This window comes from Aythya fuligula, chromosome 2 (genome assembly GCF_009819795.1).
Source record: "Aythya fuligula isolate bAytFul2 chromosome 2, bAytFul2.pri, whole genome shotgun sequence".
In the NCBI taxonomy this organism is placed as follows: Eukaryota; Metazoa; Chordata; class Aves; order Anseriformes; family Anatidae; genus Aythya; species Aythya fuligula.
The window spans coordinates 95,662,460-95,676,838 of record NC_045560.1 but is presented as its reverse complement, the minus strand read 5'-3'; the positions used below and the strand labels follow the sequence as shown (position 1 = coordinate 95,676,838).

At 42.0% G+C, this 14,379-nt stretch overlaps 1 protein-coding gene across 1 annotated transcript in view; it reads right to left on the bottom strand.

The window, feature by feature from the left end:
* TMEFF1 (transmembrane protein with EGF like and two follistatin like domains 1) overlaps positions 1-14,379 on the bottom strand; it is a 121,870-nt gene that overhangs the window by 3,834 nt on the left and 103,657 nt on the right. The window contains exons 6-8 of the mRNA XM_032181236.1: positions 9,366-9,514; positions 8,360-8,425; positions 4,445-4,568 (exon numbers count right to left, since the gene is read on the bottom strand). Coding sequence (XP_032037127.1) covers positions 4,445-4,568; positions 8,360-8,425; positions 9,366-9,514 — 339 coding nt within the window. The remainder of the gene's footprint in view (positions 1-4,444; positions 4,569-8,359; positions 8,426-9,365; positions 9,515-14,379) is intronic.

Below are 14,379 nucleotides of genomic sequence, written 5' to 3'. Positions count from 1 at the left end.
GTGAACCAGCAGAGAGCTCGATGAGAAACTCAGCAGAGGCTGCTCCCAATGGCAATGCATGTGTGTAGTGTGGGCAAATGGTGAAGGTGGCAGTGACAAAGTGCTCTGGAACAATTCATTTTGCAGGCAGAGAGAGGCTGATGCACAGCAAGGAAAGGCAAGAGCTACCCCAGCTACCCCAGCAAGAGCTGCAAGCTGCTGCACCAAGGGCTACTACTCATATCTTTGAACAAAGGCTTTTAATCCCTTCTCCTCTTACCAGTTGGGGCAGGGAGAACTAATGAAAACCCTCACCTTTCATGTAGAAGTACAAACCTGTGACTGCTTGTTTTAAAGGATTGCTTACAAGCACAGGAGTAGCAAGTTCCTTGTACAGCTATCCTTTAACACCGACTGATGTGAACGCACCATTAAGGACAACTGAATCATACAATTGGCCTCCAGCTCTCTGACAGAAAGAAAAGAACTACTGCCACAGGCAAAAAAATAATAATAAAACACTTCTTTTGTAATCTGGATCAAAGAGGTCTGAAAGCAACGCAGAATCGGTCTCACACATCCAAAAGCTTTGTGCTAGAGTAGGAGTTAATTTTGTTTGGAGGGGCAAAATGATTGCCCCTCCAGATCTTTCTACAGCTTCTTAGGCAAATTCTAATCTCTCTTTGCATGCAGGAATAACTGTTGGGGTTTTCATGTTCATAATCTTGTGACTCTACTTTCTCCAGCCATAAGCTGCTATGTAAGATGTTTAGGTTCAGACATGAAACGAGTTCCAGTAAAAGCAGAGTTATTAAATAAAAGCCCCAATTTACTGTAAGCAAGCTTGGCAATTGCTAGGAAAGGAATCAAGAAAAATGTGTGCTAGCATACAGTGACATGGACAGTGTGATCAAGTGCACCCTCACCAAGTTTGCCAATGGCACCAAGCTGTGTGGTGCAGTCGACATGCAGGAGGGAAGGGATGCCATCCAGAGGGACCTGGACTTGAGAGGTGGGCCTGTGAGAACTTCATGAGGTTCAGCAAGGCCAGGTGCAAGGTCCTGTACCTTGGCTAAGGCAATCCCAAGCCCAAATACAGGCTGGGTAGAGAACTGATTCAGAGCAGCCCTGAGGAGAAGGACCTGGGGCTGTGGGTTGATGAGAAGCTCGACATGAGCCAGCACTGTGTGCTTGCAGCCCAGAAAGCCAACCGTATCCTGGGCTGCACCAAAAGCAGCTTGGCCAGCAGGCCGAGGGAGGTGATTTTCTCCCTCTACTCTGCTCTCATGAGACCCCACCTGGAGTTCTGCATTCAGCTCTGGGGACCCCAGCACAAAAAGGACACGGACTATCAGAACAAGTCCAGAGGAGGGCCACAAAGATGATTAAAGGGCTGGAGCACCTCTCCTATGAAGACAGGCTGAGAGAGTTGAGGTAATTTAGCCTAGAGAAGAGAAGGCTCCGGGGAGACCTTATAGCAGCCTTCCAGTACCTAACGGGTGCCTACAGGAAAGCTGGGGATGGACTCTGTGTCAGGGAACATAGGGACAGGACAAAGGAGTAAAGACTTTAAACTGAAAGAGGGCAGGTTACATTAGATTTACAATAAATTGTTTACTCAGAGGATAGCAAGGCACTAGCACAGGCTGCCCAGAGAAGCTGTGGGTGCCCCATCCATGGAAGTGTTCAAGGCCAGGCTGGATGGGGCTTTGGGCAGCTTGATCTAGTGGGCGGCATCCATGCCCGTGCCGGGAGGGTGCGGGGAGGGTGGTTGCAAATGGATTGCCTTTAAGGTCCATTCCAACTCAAACCATTCAATGACTCTATGATTGTATACAAGGAGAAACAATAAAAAAGCAGACTTCATGCAAGTGAGGAATTCTGCTTTGTTACTTTGCTTTTATTTTCATTAAAGAAGATAACAACAGCCAAAGTGCGATCAATGTGAGAATTGCTCTAAAGCACAGGAGGCAAAACAAAGCAGAGGAAGCACAAGTAATTCAAATACATTTCCTCAGAAACACTGAAGTGACAGGAAATTATTTCTGAGAAATATTGAATGGATATTCAGGACTATTGAATTCCTGCAAAGCAGAACTGCTTGTGTTAAGAAGTACTGTGCAATAGTTTAAGCTGCCTGGTAAATGGGCAGAACAGATTTTAAGGCATTAATATATAGCACGATAGACAGAGGTCAGCAAGGATTCATCAAAGTATGCTGATCAGTCAATTAATGGAGTTAGCATAATGAAGATTAGAATTCCTTGCCAGGGGATGAACCTTCCTGAGGCAGCCTGCTGCAAATACAGGGCAGAACTGTACCACACAAAGGAGGCAGCAGGAGATAGACCAGATCCCAGCTGTGCAAAAGCTGCTAAACTAAATATTGTGCAATTTGCTACTACAAAGCGTTCCTACCACCTGCCTGCTGGCAGTTCTATAGGGCTGCTGTACAATGAGCATGGAGATGCATTGTCCTCAGTGAAACTGCAAGTCAAAATTTGCTCTGCACAGGTATTTTTTGCAGTTTTGTAGGTCATCTGATACATCAAGTACGCCACTCCCTGGAAATGAGGACCAAATTAAACAGTGTATATGTTAGATGTGCATGAGAATGCAAAGCATTTAGAAATAACAGTCTGCCCTTGGCATTCATCATTATATTTTCCTTATCTAGAAAGAGAGTTTTTTTCTTTGTTAGAAGCACTTGGTTTCTGTGGTAGATTGCTGACTGTCTGATATAAATCTTTTTATTCCCTTAATAACTCACTGCTCCAGTAAGAAGCACACATACAGGTATGAGAACATGACTATTTAAATAGCCAAAAAAGTGCAGAGGAGACCTGGTACTTAGGGTACAGCACTGATAGTCAGAAGTTCTTGACTGGAACCCTGTGTGGCTTGTCAGGCTGGGTCCAGTGCTGAGACTGTGCAGACTTAAATAATAAAGCTGTTTATATAAATAACTGAAGGTAGTAATAGAAAATCTAATTATAAAATAGAATTTAAAGAGACAGTATATTAATTAAATTTATTAAAATGTTAACTATCCGTACATTAAATTAATAATAAATATTTCAATGATAGACTAGTAATTGAATCACAAACAAATAAATGACCATTAATGATAGAACTAACCAGGAAAAAAAAAGATTTGGGAAATCAAGAAAAAAACAAAACAGTTAATTCAGCCAGGAATGATTTATTTGAAATACCTCCAATTTGAAAATGTTGAGGACAAATCTATAAGAAATTGTGTTAAATACAGCTCTGCATCAAAAGAATACTGTACTCAAATATTGCTGCCCCAAGCCCACCAAGATGATGCCTGGGATGTACCTAGTTTCCCAAGAGAAGCAAAGGTGTGTTGGCCTCTCTTGATTTTGGCCAAAGAAAAAAAGAACAGGAAATATGGTCCCATCAGAAAGCTGGAAATAAACAAGAAAAGGCTTCGGGTGGGAAAAGTGAAAATATGAGTTTCAAATGGCTAAGTCAACAACAGTACAGGCTCTTCTTTTTGGGCTTCCTAATTTCCAGTCAGTCTGAAAACTGTTAAATCTTGAGAGTGGAAAAAAACAAAACACTATACTTGATCGATAATGATCAGGGGATAAAACGTGAGAGGATCTAATGGATTTACAGTTGAAGTTTCCAAAGCAAAGAATAGCAAAGACTTATAGCATCTTCAGCCATGTTAATTTGGAAGTACAAGCTTGCAAGTGAAACCTCCTAACAAGTAAGGCACTACATGTTATTATAGTGCAGCCTTTTTCTGGTAATAATTTTATAACATTTTTTTTGTAATTTTTAAACAGAACAAAGAGGTAGAACTCGGTGGAATTTAAAGGAAAAATTACTCAGGAGCTAAGGAGATAAAATGGAAAATTCTCATTTCTTGAGAAACAGTGGCTTAATACTGAGCTGCTAGACAAGAAATGTGGGCTAAAGAATATTTTGTAATTTTATACTCTACATAAAACATATTATTGTGAAAAAGGCAAGAAATATTAAAAATACTGATACTCCAGACTGTTTATGCCAAGAGCAATAAAATGTATAGCTAGCACAAGAACAGACTGAGAGGTCAATGAGTAAAGTGTAGTCATCCAGAAAAGCCATTCAAGGCAGTATTTATTGTTGTTGTTTTTCCTTTTTATTTTCCTTTTTTTTTTCTTCTTCTTTTTTTTTTTTCTTCTCTTGATTTAGAATTAAAAATAAGAAGCCAACACTAAGGCCTCAGAGAGATTCATCTTCTGACTACCTGCACCTGAGTGGCCAAGCCCTTCCTGAGTGCTTTCTTCTGCACAACTGCTGCAGCTGTGTGCTGCCCACAGCACAGGCATGTGGCTTCTGTGCCCCTGCTTAGATAACTGCAAACTGATATATGCTGTAATTATGTCTAGAGAGCATTTTGATTAAGCATTATAGCAATTTCAAGCATATTTTGTAGGCATTCAGGACTTACCGGCAGGAAGCCTTCTGAGTGGAATAAATGAATTCACATTTTCCATGTATACAGTAGCCATTGAAGCTTTCTGAACAAGGTATGTGGTTTCCAACATAAATGTCTTCTCTTTGATCACTGGCATCTTAAAAAAAAGATACATAAAAAATTAGAAATGGTGCGTGATATTTATAAAAAAAAAAATCTCAACCAAGAATAGCTGAGAAATGTCCTTAAAAACTCATTGTCAGTAACTAAATACAGAATAATGAAGCAAAGGCTTAAGGGTGAAGTTTCGGAGACACCTGCAGAGATTTGGTAGGATGCGTCACGCTGAAAAACGATCCTGAGAGACATCAGAAAATGCTTTTTATGTCAGGTTTCTTGAAAGGAGAAAAATATTCATGACAGAAACAACCCGATGCTGGATGATCAGCAGAAGTTGTCAGTGGCATTGTAGCAAAGAGCTAATAGATAAGCACATAAAGCCTACTCCCATGTCTAAACAGAGGGAAAAGACCTGAAGGGTTAGAATGAAGCATCTTTACTGGGTAGAAAACAACCAGATAAAGCCCTATTCTGACTGGTATCACCAGCTGTTACAGCTGAAATTGAACATATTCCTGCTGTCTTCCTAGGGAAGTGCGTTTACAAAGAGGGAACCTCAAAATGATGCAATAAGCTTAAAATACTCATTCTGTTGGGAAACGTATTGGGTCTGACTATGAAGGAGTTAACTTTCTTCATGGCAGCCCCTGTGGTGCTGCATTCTGGATTAGTGGCTGAAGCAGTGTTGATAACACACCAGTGTTTTGGCTGTTGCTGCAGGGAGGTTGCACAGCTGCAAGGCCTTCTCCTCTTCCTACTCTGCCCTCCACTCCCCTTGAGTAACCTGGGGTTGGACAAGAGCCTTGGAGGGGGAACAGCCAGGACAGCTGACCCAAACTGACCAAAGGGATATTTTCTATCATATGACATCAATGCCATTGTGCTCTGCAGTAGAAACTGGGGTTTTGGTCTTCCCAAGGTAGCAGTTGTTCACAGACTGGTTAGGCATCAGTCAGCAGGTGGGACGTTGTGAGAGATGGCCTTTGCATCACTTGTTTTCCCCCCCCCCTCTCTCTCTCTTTCTTTCTTTCGTTCTTTTTTTTTTTTTTTTTTTTAAATCTTTTTCTTTTATTAAACTGTTTTTACCTTGAGCAATGAGTTTTTCTGACTTCTGCTCTTCCATTTCTCTCTGACATCCTGCTGAGGGGAGGGAGGGGGTCAATGAGCAGCTGGTGGCTGTTTAGCTGCTGGCCATGGAAGACCAGCAGAGGAAGGCAGTCCCTTCTGCACCAAGGCCTGCTGTACATCTGTCACATAGCTAAAACTATCTAAAGCTGCATATATTTTCAACTATTTTCCTCCAAAAATTGTTCTGTAAAGAAGTCCTAAATACAGAACTTAGAATTTCATAATGAACTTCTCTAAAGTGCTGAGATCTAAAGTTGTGGATGTAAATGTGGAATTATTCTCATTTCTATGGCAATAGACTATGGCACCACAAATACAAGACTGTAATGAACTGCAGGTGCAAAGCAAAAAGGGAGTGTGAAGAAGAACTCTCTTATACATTTGCAGATAACTCAAATAACACTAGAAAGAAAGAGAATGTATTTATACAGAAAAAAAAAAAAAAAACAAAAAAACCAAAAACAAATACAAAACAAAACAAAAAACATAAAAAATAAAAAGGCATACTGTTGTTTTAGGTTTCTCCTGAATATTTTCTGGAATATTTTCTGATTTGCTCCAGGAAAAAAATAAAAAATCTAAATATGAGAGGTTTCAGATATAAGGAAGCTTGTTGGTTCAAGCTATGCTTCAAAGATACAGAAGACTTGATGCAAGGGAAGGACATGACAATATATCTGATACTGCCCTGTTAGAGTAGATTACATCGCAGTATGTCCAAGAGGAGAAAACTGGTTCATCCCCAAACTGTTGCCTCTCTCCTCCTCCTAGCAGCTAATTACTGTTGTATCTGTCCCAGTCAAAGGCTAGTAATAAGGTACACACAATTATATTAGTCTGTCCAGATGGCTGCTCCGTGCCTGTTTTTAATGTATACATGCATGCAGAATGTGGGGCCCAGTGACAGATGCGTCCCCTGGCAGGTGGCCAGGTAGCCACAGCCACCCAAGTCAGCACACCCAAATGTGTGCTAAGCAAAGAGATGATGTTCAATGCAGGAGGTGATTCCTAGAGTAGGATAGACATTTAACCACTCATTTATGGGAATAAATTTTTAACCTGAGAGCCAGCCAGATTGCTTCAAAATGAGAGATATAACTGGTGTAGGGGACTTGAAAGAGTGGTCAGATACAACAGTTCGGATGTTTTAACAGAAGGAAGAGGCATGCACAGAAACTGAAACTCTGATGCCCATCTTGGCAGGACAAAAACAGCAGTCCATCTGAGTCAGGGAAGAGAGACGTTTCTGATGTACCTTCATGTAGATTCTTGTACTGCAGGAGAAGGAGACAGCCCTGGCCATGATTCTAAGGACTAAGAGATACTGTACATTCAGAGGAGAGGGTTTGACAAAAGTAATGCACAGTACTTTAAAGCAAAGGAAAATGGATAGAAGAGTGGCCTGTTCTCTTATCCTGGAGGAAAACGTCATTCAGAGTACTTCATTTCAGGCTCTCACTGTCTAAAAAGACTTGACTACCACATAAAAAATACTCAAAATTATTATTTTTTTCACGACATACTCCCTTTATGCACATAATTTGCTGAACATGAGACTGCATAAACTATACATTTAATAATGATAATTATAATCATATCCAATGCTCTTCCTACTTACTAGATTTCAAGGACAATTTATATGCAATGAATAAAAGGCTGTAACTTCTTCCAGATAGGACCCAAAGGCTGTGTTTCATTAATCCCATAATAAGATGTATATTCCACTCAGTGCTTTTTATGCTTTCACAATATAAGTGAAAATCGACATTACATCATTCCAACTGGTAATAATATGGAGTGAAAATAAGAGAATTTGTGAAAAAGGAAAAATGCACAGGGCTTTTTGGCAATGAATGCCTTTTCAGGAAGAACACTTGGAATGTCTAAAGCCATGACTGAATGGATTTACTCTGCAAGGCCATGGGAGTGCAAAGCAAGTATAATGAGAGAAAAAATTAAAGGCCAGCACTAACAGAGAAGGTAACAGTGTTATTATTTGTGAGAGAAGAGGAGGCAAGGTTAGTACCAATGCAGATCTGCTCTTTGGCAATAACTTGACAGAGACAGAGGTGTTTTGTCCTGGCCAGCTACACTTTGAGCTAGAGCTATGAAATGCGAAAGCATATTTACTCTGAGAATGCCCCTGCCACAAAGGAGGTGCTAACGTGTAAAATAACTGAGCAGAAAGCAAAACTCGGTCTTATTTTGTTTATCTTAAGAAATTAATTCATAGAGGTGAAACATATTTAACCAATGTGATTTAGCATCTTGATTTACATGAACAATACAAAGATGACCAAACAAATACAAAATCTGCCAGATTTTTTTTTTTTTTTTTCCAGAAGTTTTCAGAAAAGATAGGGTCACAGGGGGATGGTGTCATTTCATCAAGAATCTCACATCCTGGCATCTTGCAGTAAAGGCATTTTCACAGCACTTGGCAGGGGTCTAATCCTGTGACCGCCGAGTAGGGGTGGTGAGCAGCTGAGCATCTTAGAGGAATACAGCAGGCAAAATTCACAAATCCCACATATCTCCTTCTTGCCAGCCTTGCAATGACAGTGCTGCAAGAAAAAAGCTGCTCACGCGTCTGTCTTGGCTACAGAAATCAAAGCTGTAAGGCAGACAAGAAGGGACCTCCACACTGTCTTTTCTCATCTCGTGAAATCGTAACCAAACAGCACAAAGCCAGCACGATACCTTTCACCTCTGGACGATACTGCATGCCATCGTCTTTCTTTCCAACTGCGTTTGTGTCATCTGCTTCTAGATGATAAATAAATGCATGGATAGCTATTAGGAAAGGCTTATTTCCAGACGACTGCATACATGTCAGTGAGAAGTCAGAATTATGGTCAGAGAAGTATTTTAACTGCAATAGAAGTGGACGTTGTCCCACATCCTTTCACGCATACAACCAGGACAGTATCAAGCAGAGTTAACAACCCCCCAGCCTCTTGACCAATACAGGGCACACCTCAGCCTGTAGGTTTTGAACAAAATCTCTTCCATGGTATTGAGGCTAGCTTATTTTGGTTCAGAGACCTGTTTTCTCGTGGCTTTTTTTTTTTTTTTTTTTTTTTTTTTTAAACATCCAAGTTACAGATCTAGAGGTAGCCAGCAAAAGAATGGTAGAATCTTGTTATTTCTATGACACGGTCCTAAATGCAATTTGCCTTGGTCTGTCTGAACCCAAGACCCCAAAATGGAAGAGTCCTCAACATGATCAACAACACACAGGGTAGCAGGCTAAGGGTTTCACTGGGCCTTTCCAACAGCAGAAAAGGAAATGGATAAATAGTTGTGCAATCGGGGCCAGATTTTACTCACCTTAGAAGTACACTGCACAGCCCCATCAGAAACAGTGAACATTTCCTACATATCACATTCCCTTTTCTCTCCTGCTTCTTACTAACCCCTCCTGTAAGGCTATTGCATAGGTTCTCCTAAGACCTTTTGCTGACTTTTCAGGTAACAGCAGCCAAAGGAAAGAAAAGTTAACATACCACATCATCTATGTATAGTGTAAACATACATTTACATAGGGAAAACTAAAATACAGGTGAGGAGTTCACTGATAGTGAGAAAAACTAAAATACAATTCACTGTTAGCTGGGTCAGTGAGTTCTAATTTAAAATGGAAAAGCTCTACCAAGCTTATTTATGTCAGAATTTATGTTTATCAGAGAAAGAAGATTAAACCTACCTGAGCAGTGTCCAAGATGCCTGATGTCAATCTGTTCTTGCCTCAGACAGGATGCTTCTCTAACAAAGCATGGATTGTTATATGAACTTCCATCAGAAGCACAGACAGGATTAAAACTGTATCCACTGCAGTCTATATTGCATACACACCTGGTAATTGAAACAGCAGAACAAAACTGACATCCAGCAAGCAGAAAGTAAGGAATGTTGAGTCTTGAGTAAACACTAGCTGACACATTAATACCAGCTTCCTTCACACAGGAGAAGAACATGCTCCTTGAGGATGCTGAAGAACTTGCTGACACCTCAGGTTTCCAAGCAGAATAATTTACAGAATCATGAATAAGTGCCTCAGTGTGCTTTTTAATAATGTAATGAAGTTTCTTGTCATTTTACTATGATATCAATCTCATTGATTAACAACCGAAAAATGGTAACACATTGCTAGGAAGATTTACTATGTGAATAAAAGAATTTGTGTTTTCTGTTCTCAAGTGTGAAAAAAAGCACATCAATATTTCACTTTTTTGGGGGGGTGTCACGTTCCCAAGGGAGTAGGTGAGGAAGAAAAGGACTCCCATTTCTGCTAAACAGTTAAAGGAGGTTATATATATATATATATATATTTCAGGGGCTGAACAGAATCAATATGCTTGGTCAACTGTGTTATTTCAAAAAGACTTTCATTCATACCACTGAAAGTTAATGGTGGGTTCATCAGATGGTGTTAAAAACAGGATTATGGGATCTAAATTATTTCATGTTGCATCCAAGCAAAATTTTGTCTGTGTTAGACAAAGCATTTTCCATATAAATTGCAGCTACGGATCATAAGTCAGAAGTCAGAAAAGAGATCTAACAAGGAGCTGGTCCCTAACCACCCAAACATAGGGGAGCCAAAGGCTTGCCTAAGGCTCTGACTTACCTGTTTTTAGCTTGATAGTTCTGCTGCCCCAACAAAAAGTTGGCATGTGTGAACAGCACCAGGAAACTTTCTGACCTTCCAAGCCCCAACCCCCTTATTTATTTTACTCAATATATTAATTTTCATCTGAACCTCTTGCTTTAAATTTGCTTCACATCACTCTGCAAGGCCTCCAGGAAGTGTGGCTGCAGGACAGAAGAGGCAGTGGTGCTGTGAGAGCAAGAAGGAGGTGAGAGCTCTGCATCTTCTGAGTAAGGCATGCTGTCCTCTACTTGCCAGAAAGCTCCACGCAGGGCACGTGTGCTCTCACTGCTAGGAGCTGCCACTAGCTTAATCTTGACTCATTCTTGTAAGACACAGGGTAGGAAGAAAACAAGCTATCTACTTGCCAGGATTTTTATGTTCTTTCCAGCTGTGCCAGATACAATTAAATGATTAAATAGATGTGTGTATGCCTCAAGTCCATAACAAATCTTGCAGCAGAACCTAATTCCTTGCTGCAAAAACACTGAAGGTGGCCATTGTGCCTTTTTCTCTTCTCCCTTTCCATGACCACATTTTGTTTCTTTATTATTTCTGTCTTTAAAGATACTACAGTAATATTTCAAACCTGTGAACTTAATGTTGTTGCTAGACAAATGAACATCTTTAGTACAAATGAATTTTTATGTGTGCCTTCTGACAGTTAAAAACTGCTCCAGCACTGAGTAATACATTGAGTCTACGCATCTTAGGGACCCACCTCAAATTCCTCGTTAAGTCCCTAGATATCAACAGGATTAAGGTATTGTTTAAAATATATATGTATTATTATTTAGAAATGGGAACTCAGCATGGTTATAAACCTTAGACCTGGGAAAGGAAGTACTGTTTTGTTTATATGCTCCCACAAGATTTTATGCTCAGTAAGCCTAATGAAGAGTTTATTAGTTTATATACAAATAAAAGGCTCGTAGCTCAGCAGTTGTGCACATTTAAAGAATGAAGCTAACAGAGAGCTGGTCCTCATTGGTGTGGCACTGGCTATGTGCTTACTCAGGAATCACCGCTGCACCTGTGTGCCCATCCTTATCCCATTTATTTATATCTCCAGACAAATTCCATCTGTGTTTTTATCCCCAGGCAGCACAATTCTGTCTGTGGTCATCATCCGAGGCCCATAGCTCCCTACTTACTGTTGGGTCTTGTCAGTCCTTGTGACAAATAAGGCAACTTTTGAAATCTTTTTTTTTTTTTTTTTTTCTTTCTTTCTTTCTCATGGTGACATTACAGGTTGGAGTTAAAACTGCTTGGAAACTGATTACATTTCCAAGCTTTGTTGTGTTCAGACTTAACACCTAGTGTTAAATGTGTACTTTCTTATGATTGCAAAATGCTTGTTTTGGGAGTACTTGTGAATGCCTAGCTGTTAACCTCAGATTACTGATAATCACTCCTAGCCTTAACTCCAGCCATGTAGCTAATGTACAACAATTTCTTATCATTACTTAAAATTTACATCTAGCTGTAGGAAAAGAAAAGAAAAGAAAGCAAAGCAAAGCAAAACAAAACAAAACAAGAGGAAAGCTTGTGCTGCTTCTGTCAGGACTGGGACAGCATGAAGTAACAGAAGCTCACCAACCAACCGTAATGGACTTACAACTGACCCACGTCCTTCAAGCAGAACAGAACTGTGGATTGCCAGAGGGTCCCCAGTGGGGTCTGTTGTGGTCTTGAAGTATGATAAGCTGTCAGCATCATCATCCCACCCTGATGTCACTTTCTGTCACAGGCCCTGTGACAGAAACTGCTCAGAGTGGGTCTGGGCCCAACCAAGGTTTACCTGAGAACCAGTGAGATCAGGGTATTTACACCCTGCCCAGTTACCCCACAGCCTCCCTCACATGCTGCCTGGGCAGGGTGGCACTGGGGAGATCTTCAATACCCTTCCACACAGGAAGGTTGGGCAGAAGGTGGTGGTGGTTCCTGCCCAGCTACTGCTCAATGTCACCAGCCGTTGATGGCCAAGCTGTGGCAAAACCAACTGGCAAAAAACAACTTGGCAAAACCAACTGAAGTCCAGGAGCATCTCCTGGCATGAGCCTCCCTCACCTCCAGGATCTGTCCCTGATTCCAAGATCTTCCCATCCTCATCCCAGGACCCTCCTTCTTTCCAAGACCATTTTCCTTCAGGACCCATCTGTGGTGGTTTTACCCAGCTGGGCAGCCAAACTCCACCACAACTGCTCTCTCACTTCCCCTCCTCAAAACAAGAGGGAGGGAAGAAGAAAGTATGTTGGAAAGAAAAAAAGGCTCATGGTTTGAGATCCAATCATTTAATTAAAAGGAAGATAAAGAGCGGAAAAGCAAGAAAGGCTGTGCAGAAGCAAAAAGAGAAGAAACAATTATTCTCTACTTCCCACCAATGAACGATGTTTGGCCACGTTCTGGAAAGGAGGGCCTCAACAAGTGTAGTGGTTTTTTTTGTAGGACAGACCTCTTCATAACAAGAGTCCCCCTTTTCCTTCCACTTTCCCCCCTTTTATTGCAGAGTGTGACACCACACGGTATGGAATACCCATTTGGTCGGTTGAGGTCAGCTGCCCTGGTGATGTCCCCTCCCCACCTCTTGCCCACTGGCTCTGAGGGGTTGGAGGGAGTCCTGATGCTGAGCCAGCACGGCTCAGCCATAGGCAAAGCATTGGTGTGATACCAGAGCTGTTTAACTGCAAGTGCAGAGAACAGCACTGTATGGGCTGCTGTGGGGAAAGATAACTCCGTCCCAGCCAGATGCAGTACCTCCTCTTCTGTCCAGAGCCCAAATCTTTGGTTTTTCGGTCAAATACACTGTCTGCAGGAGTGCAGTGCACCATCATCGTCCTTGGGGCTCTGTACAGAAGAGATGCCACCTCTCCCACAAAGACTAACAACATTATTCACAAAGAATAATTATTCAAAAGTTGTTATCTTGAAAGCTTCCACAACAAAAATGTGACAGCACTTTTCACCCCCACCACAGTGCCTTTCCCTTAGCTCACAGTCATCCATAGGCTCTCGATTCACACTTCGTCCCCCCTTGGCAGATCTGCTTACATTCCAGTTGCTCGCCCACGTAAAGAGTAACTGCACCTTCCTGGCCTGTCCTTCCTAAAAAGCACAATGCTGTCCATGGCCACATTCCAGTCATGAGAGCTGTCCCACCATGTCTCAGTAATTGCAATGAGATCATATCCCTGTAACCACACGCACACCTCCAGCTTTCCTTGTTGATTCCCCATGCTGCATGCGTTTACATAAAGTTGGGCTCCCAATGCATCTGCCTTTCTGGATGGGGCAACTGTAACTCATCCACGTGGGCCTACAGTAGCTCTCCTGTTAAGTTCTGTTCCCTGTCTAGGCTCTGGGCATCCTCTGCTGGCTGTGGTGTTCAGCTGGCATGAGTGAGATGGCATGTCATCCCCTACCTTATCACCAGCATCCCTGATGATGTACCCCTCCCTCACTGAAGCTAGTTTAAAGCCCCACTGTCTCATGACCATGATCTTCGCCCTTTGAGAAAGATGAATCCCGTCCAATGCCAGCAAGCCTGGTGACATGTACCAGGTACCTCCATTGGTTCCTCCACATCTTGTGGTGGATTCAACTCCATGGCCTGCATGCTGTTTTCTGGCTGACAGGCATGCCTGGGCACCATGCTCTGGATTGGGTTGCCAAATGGGTTGCCTTCAACCCACAAAGCTTTCTTTCAGGCCAGTGTGCCAAACCACGGAGTCATCCACTTCCATGCCTACATCCCATGCCACTGTCTGGTTGATTTCTGGCATGCCTGGGCACTGTGCTGTCCTCACTGTGGCTAGGATAGAGTTAATTTTCCTTCTAGTAGATGGTATGGTGCTGTGTTTGGGATTTAGGATGACAATAATGTTGATACCACACTGATGGTTTAATTGTTGCAGAGCACTGCTTACACTAAGCCAAGGACTTTTTGGCTTCTCACACTGCCCTGCCAGTGGGCAGGCTGGGGGTGCAGCAGGAGCTGGGAGGGACAGACCCAGGACAGCTGACCCAAACTGGTCAAAGGGGTATTCCATACCATCTGGCATCATGCTGA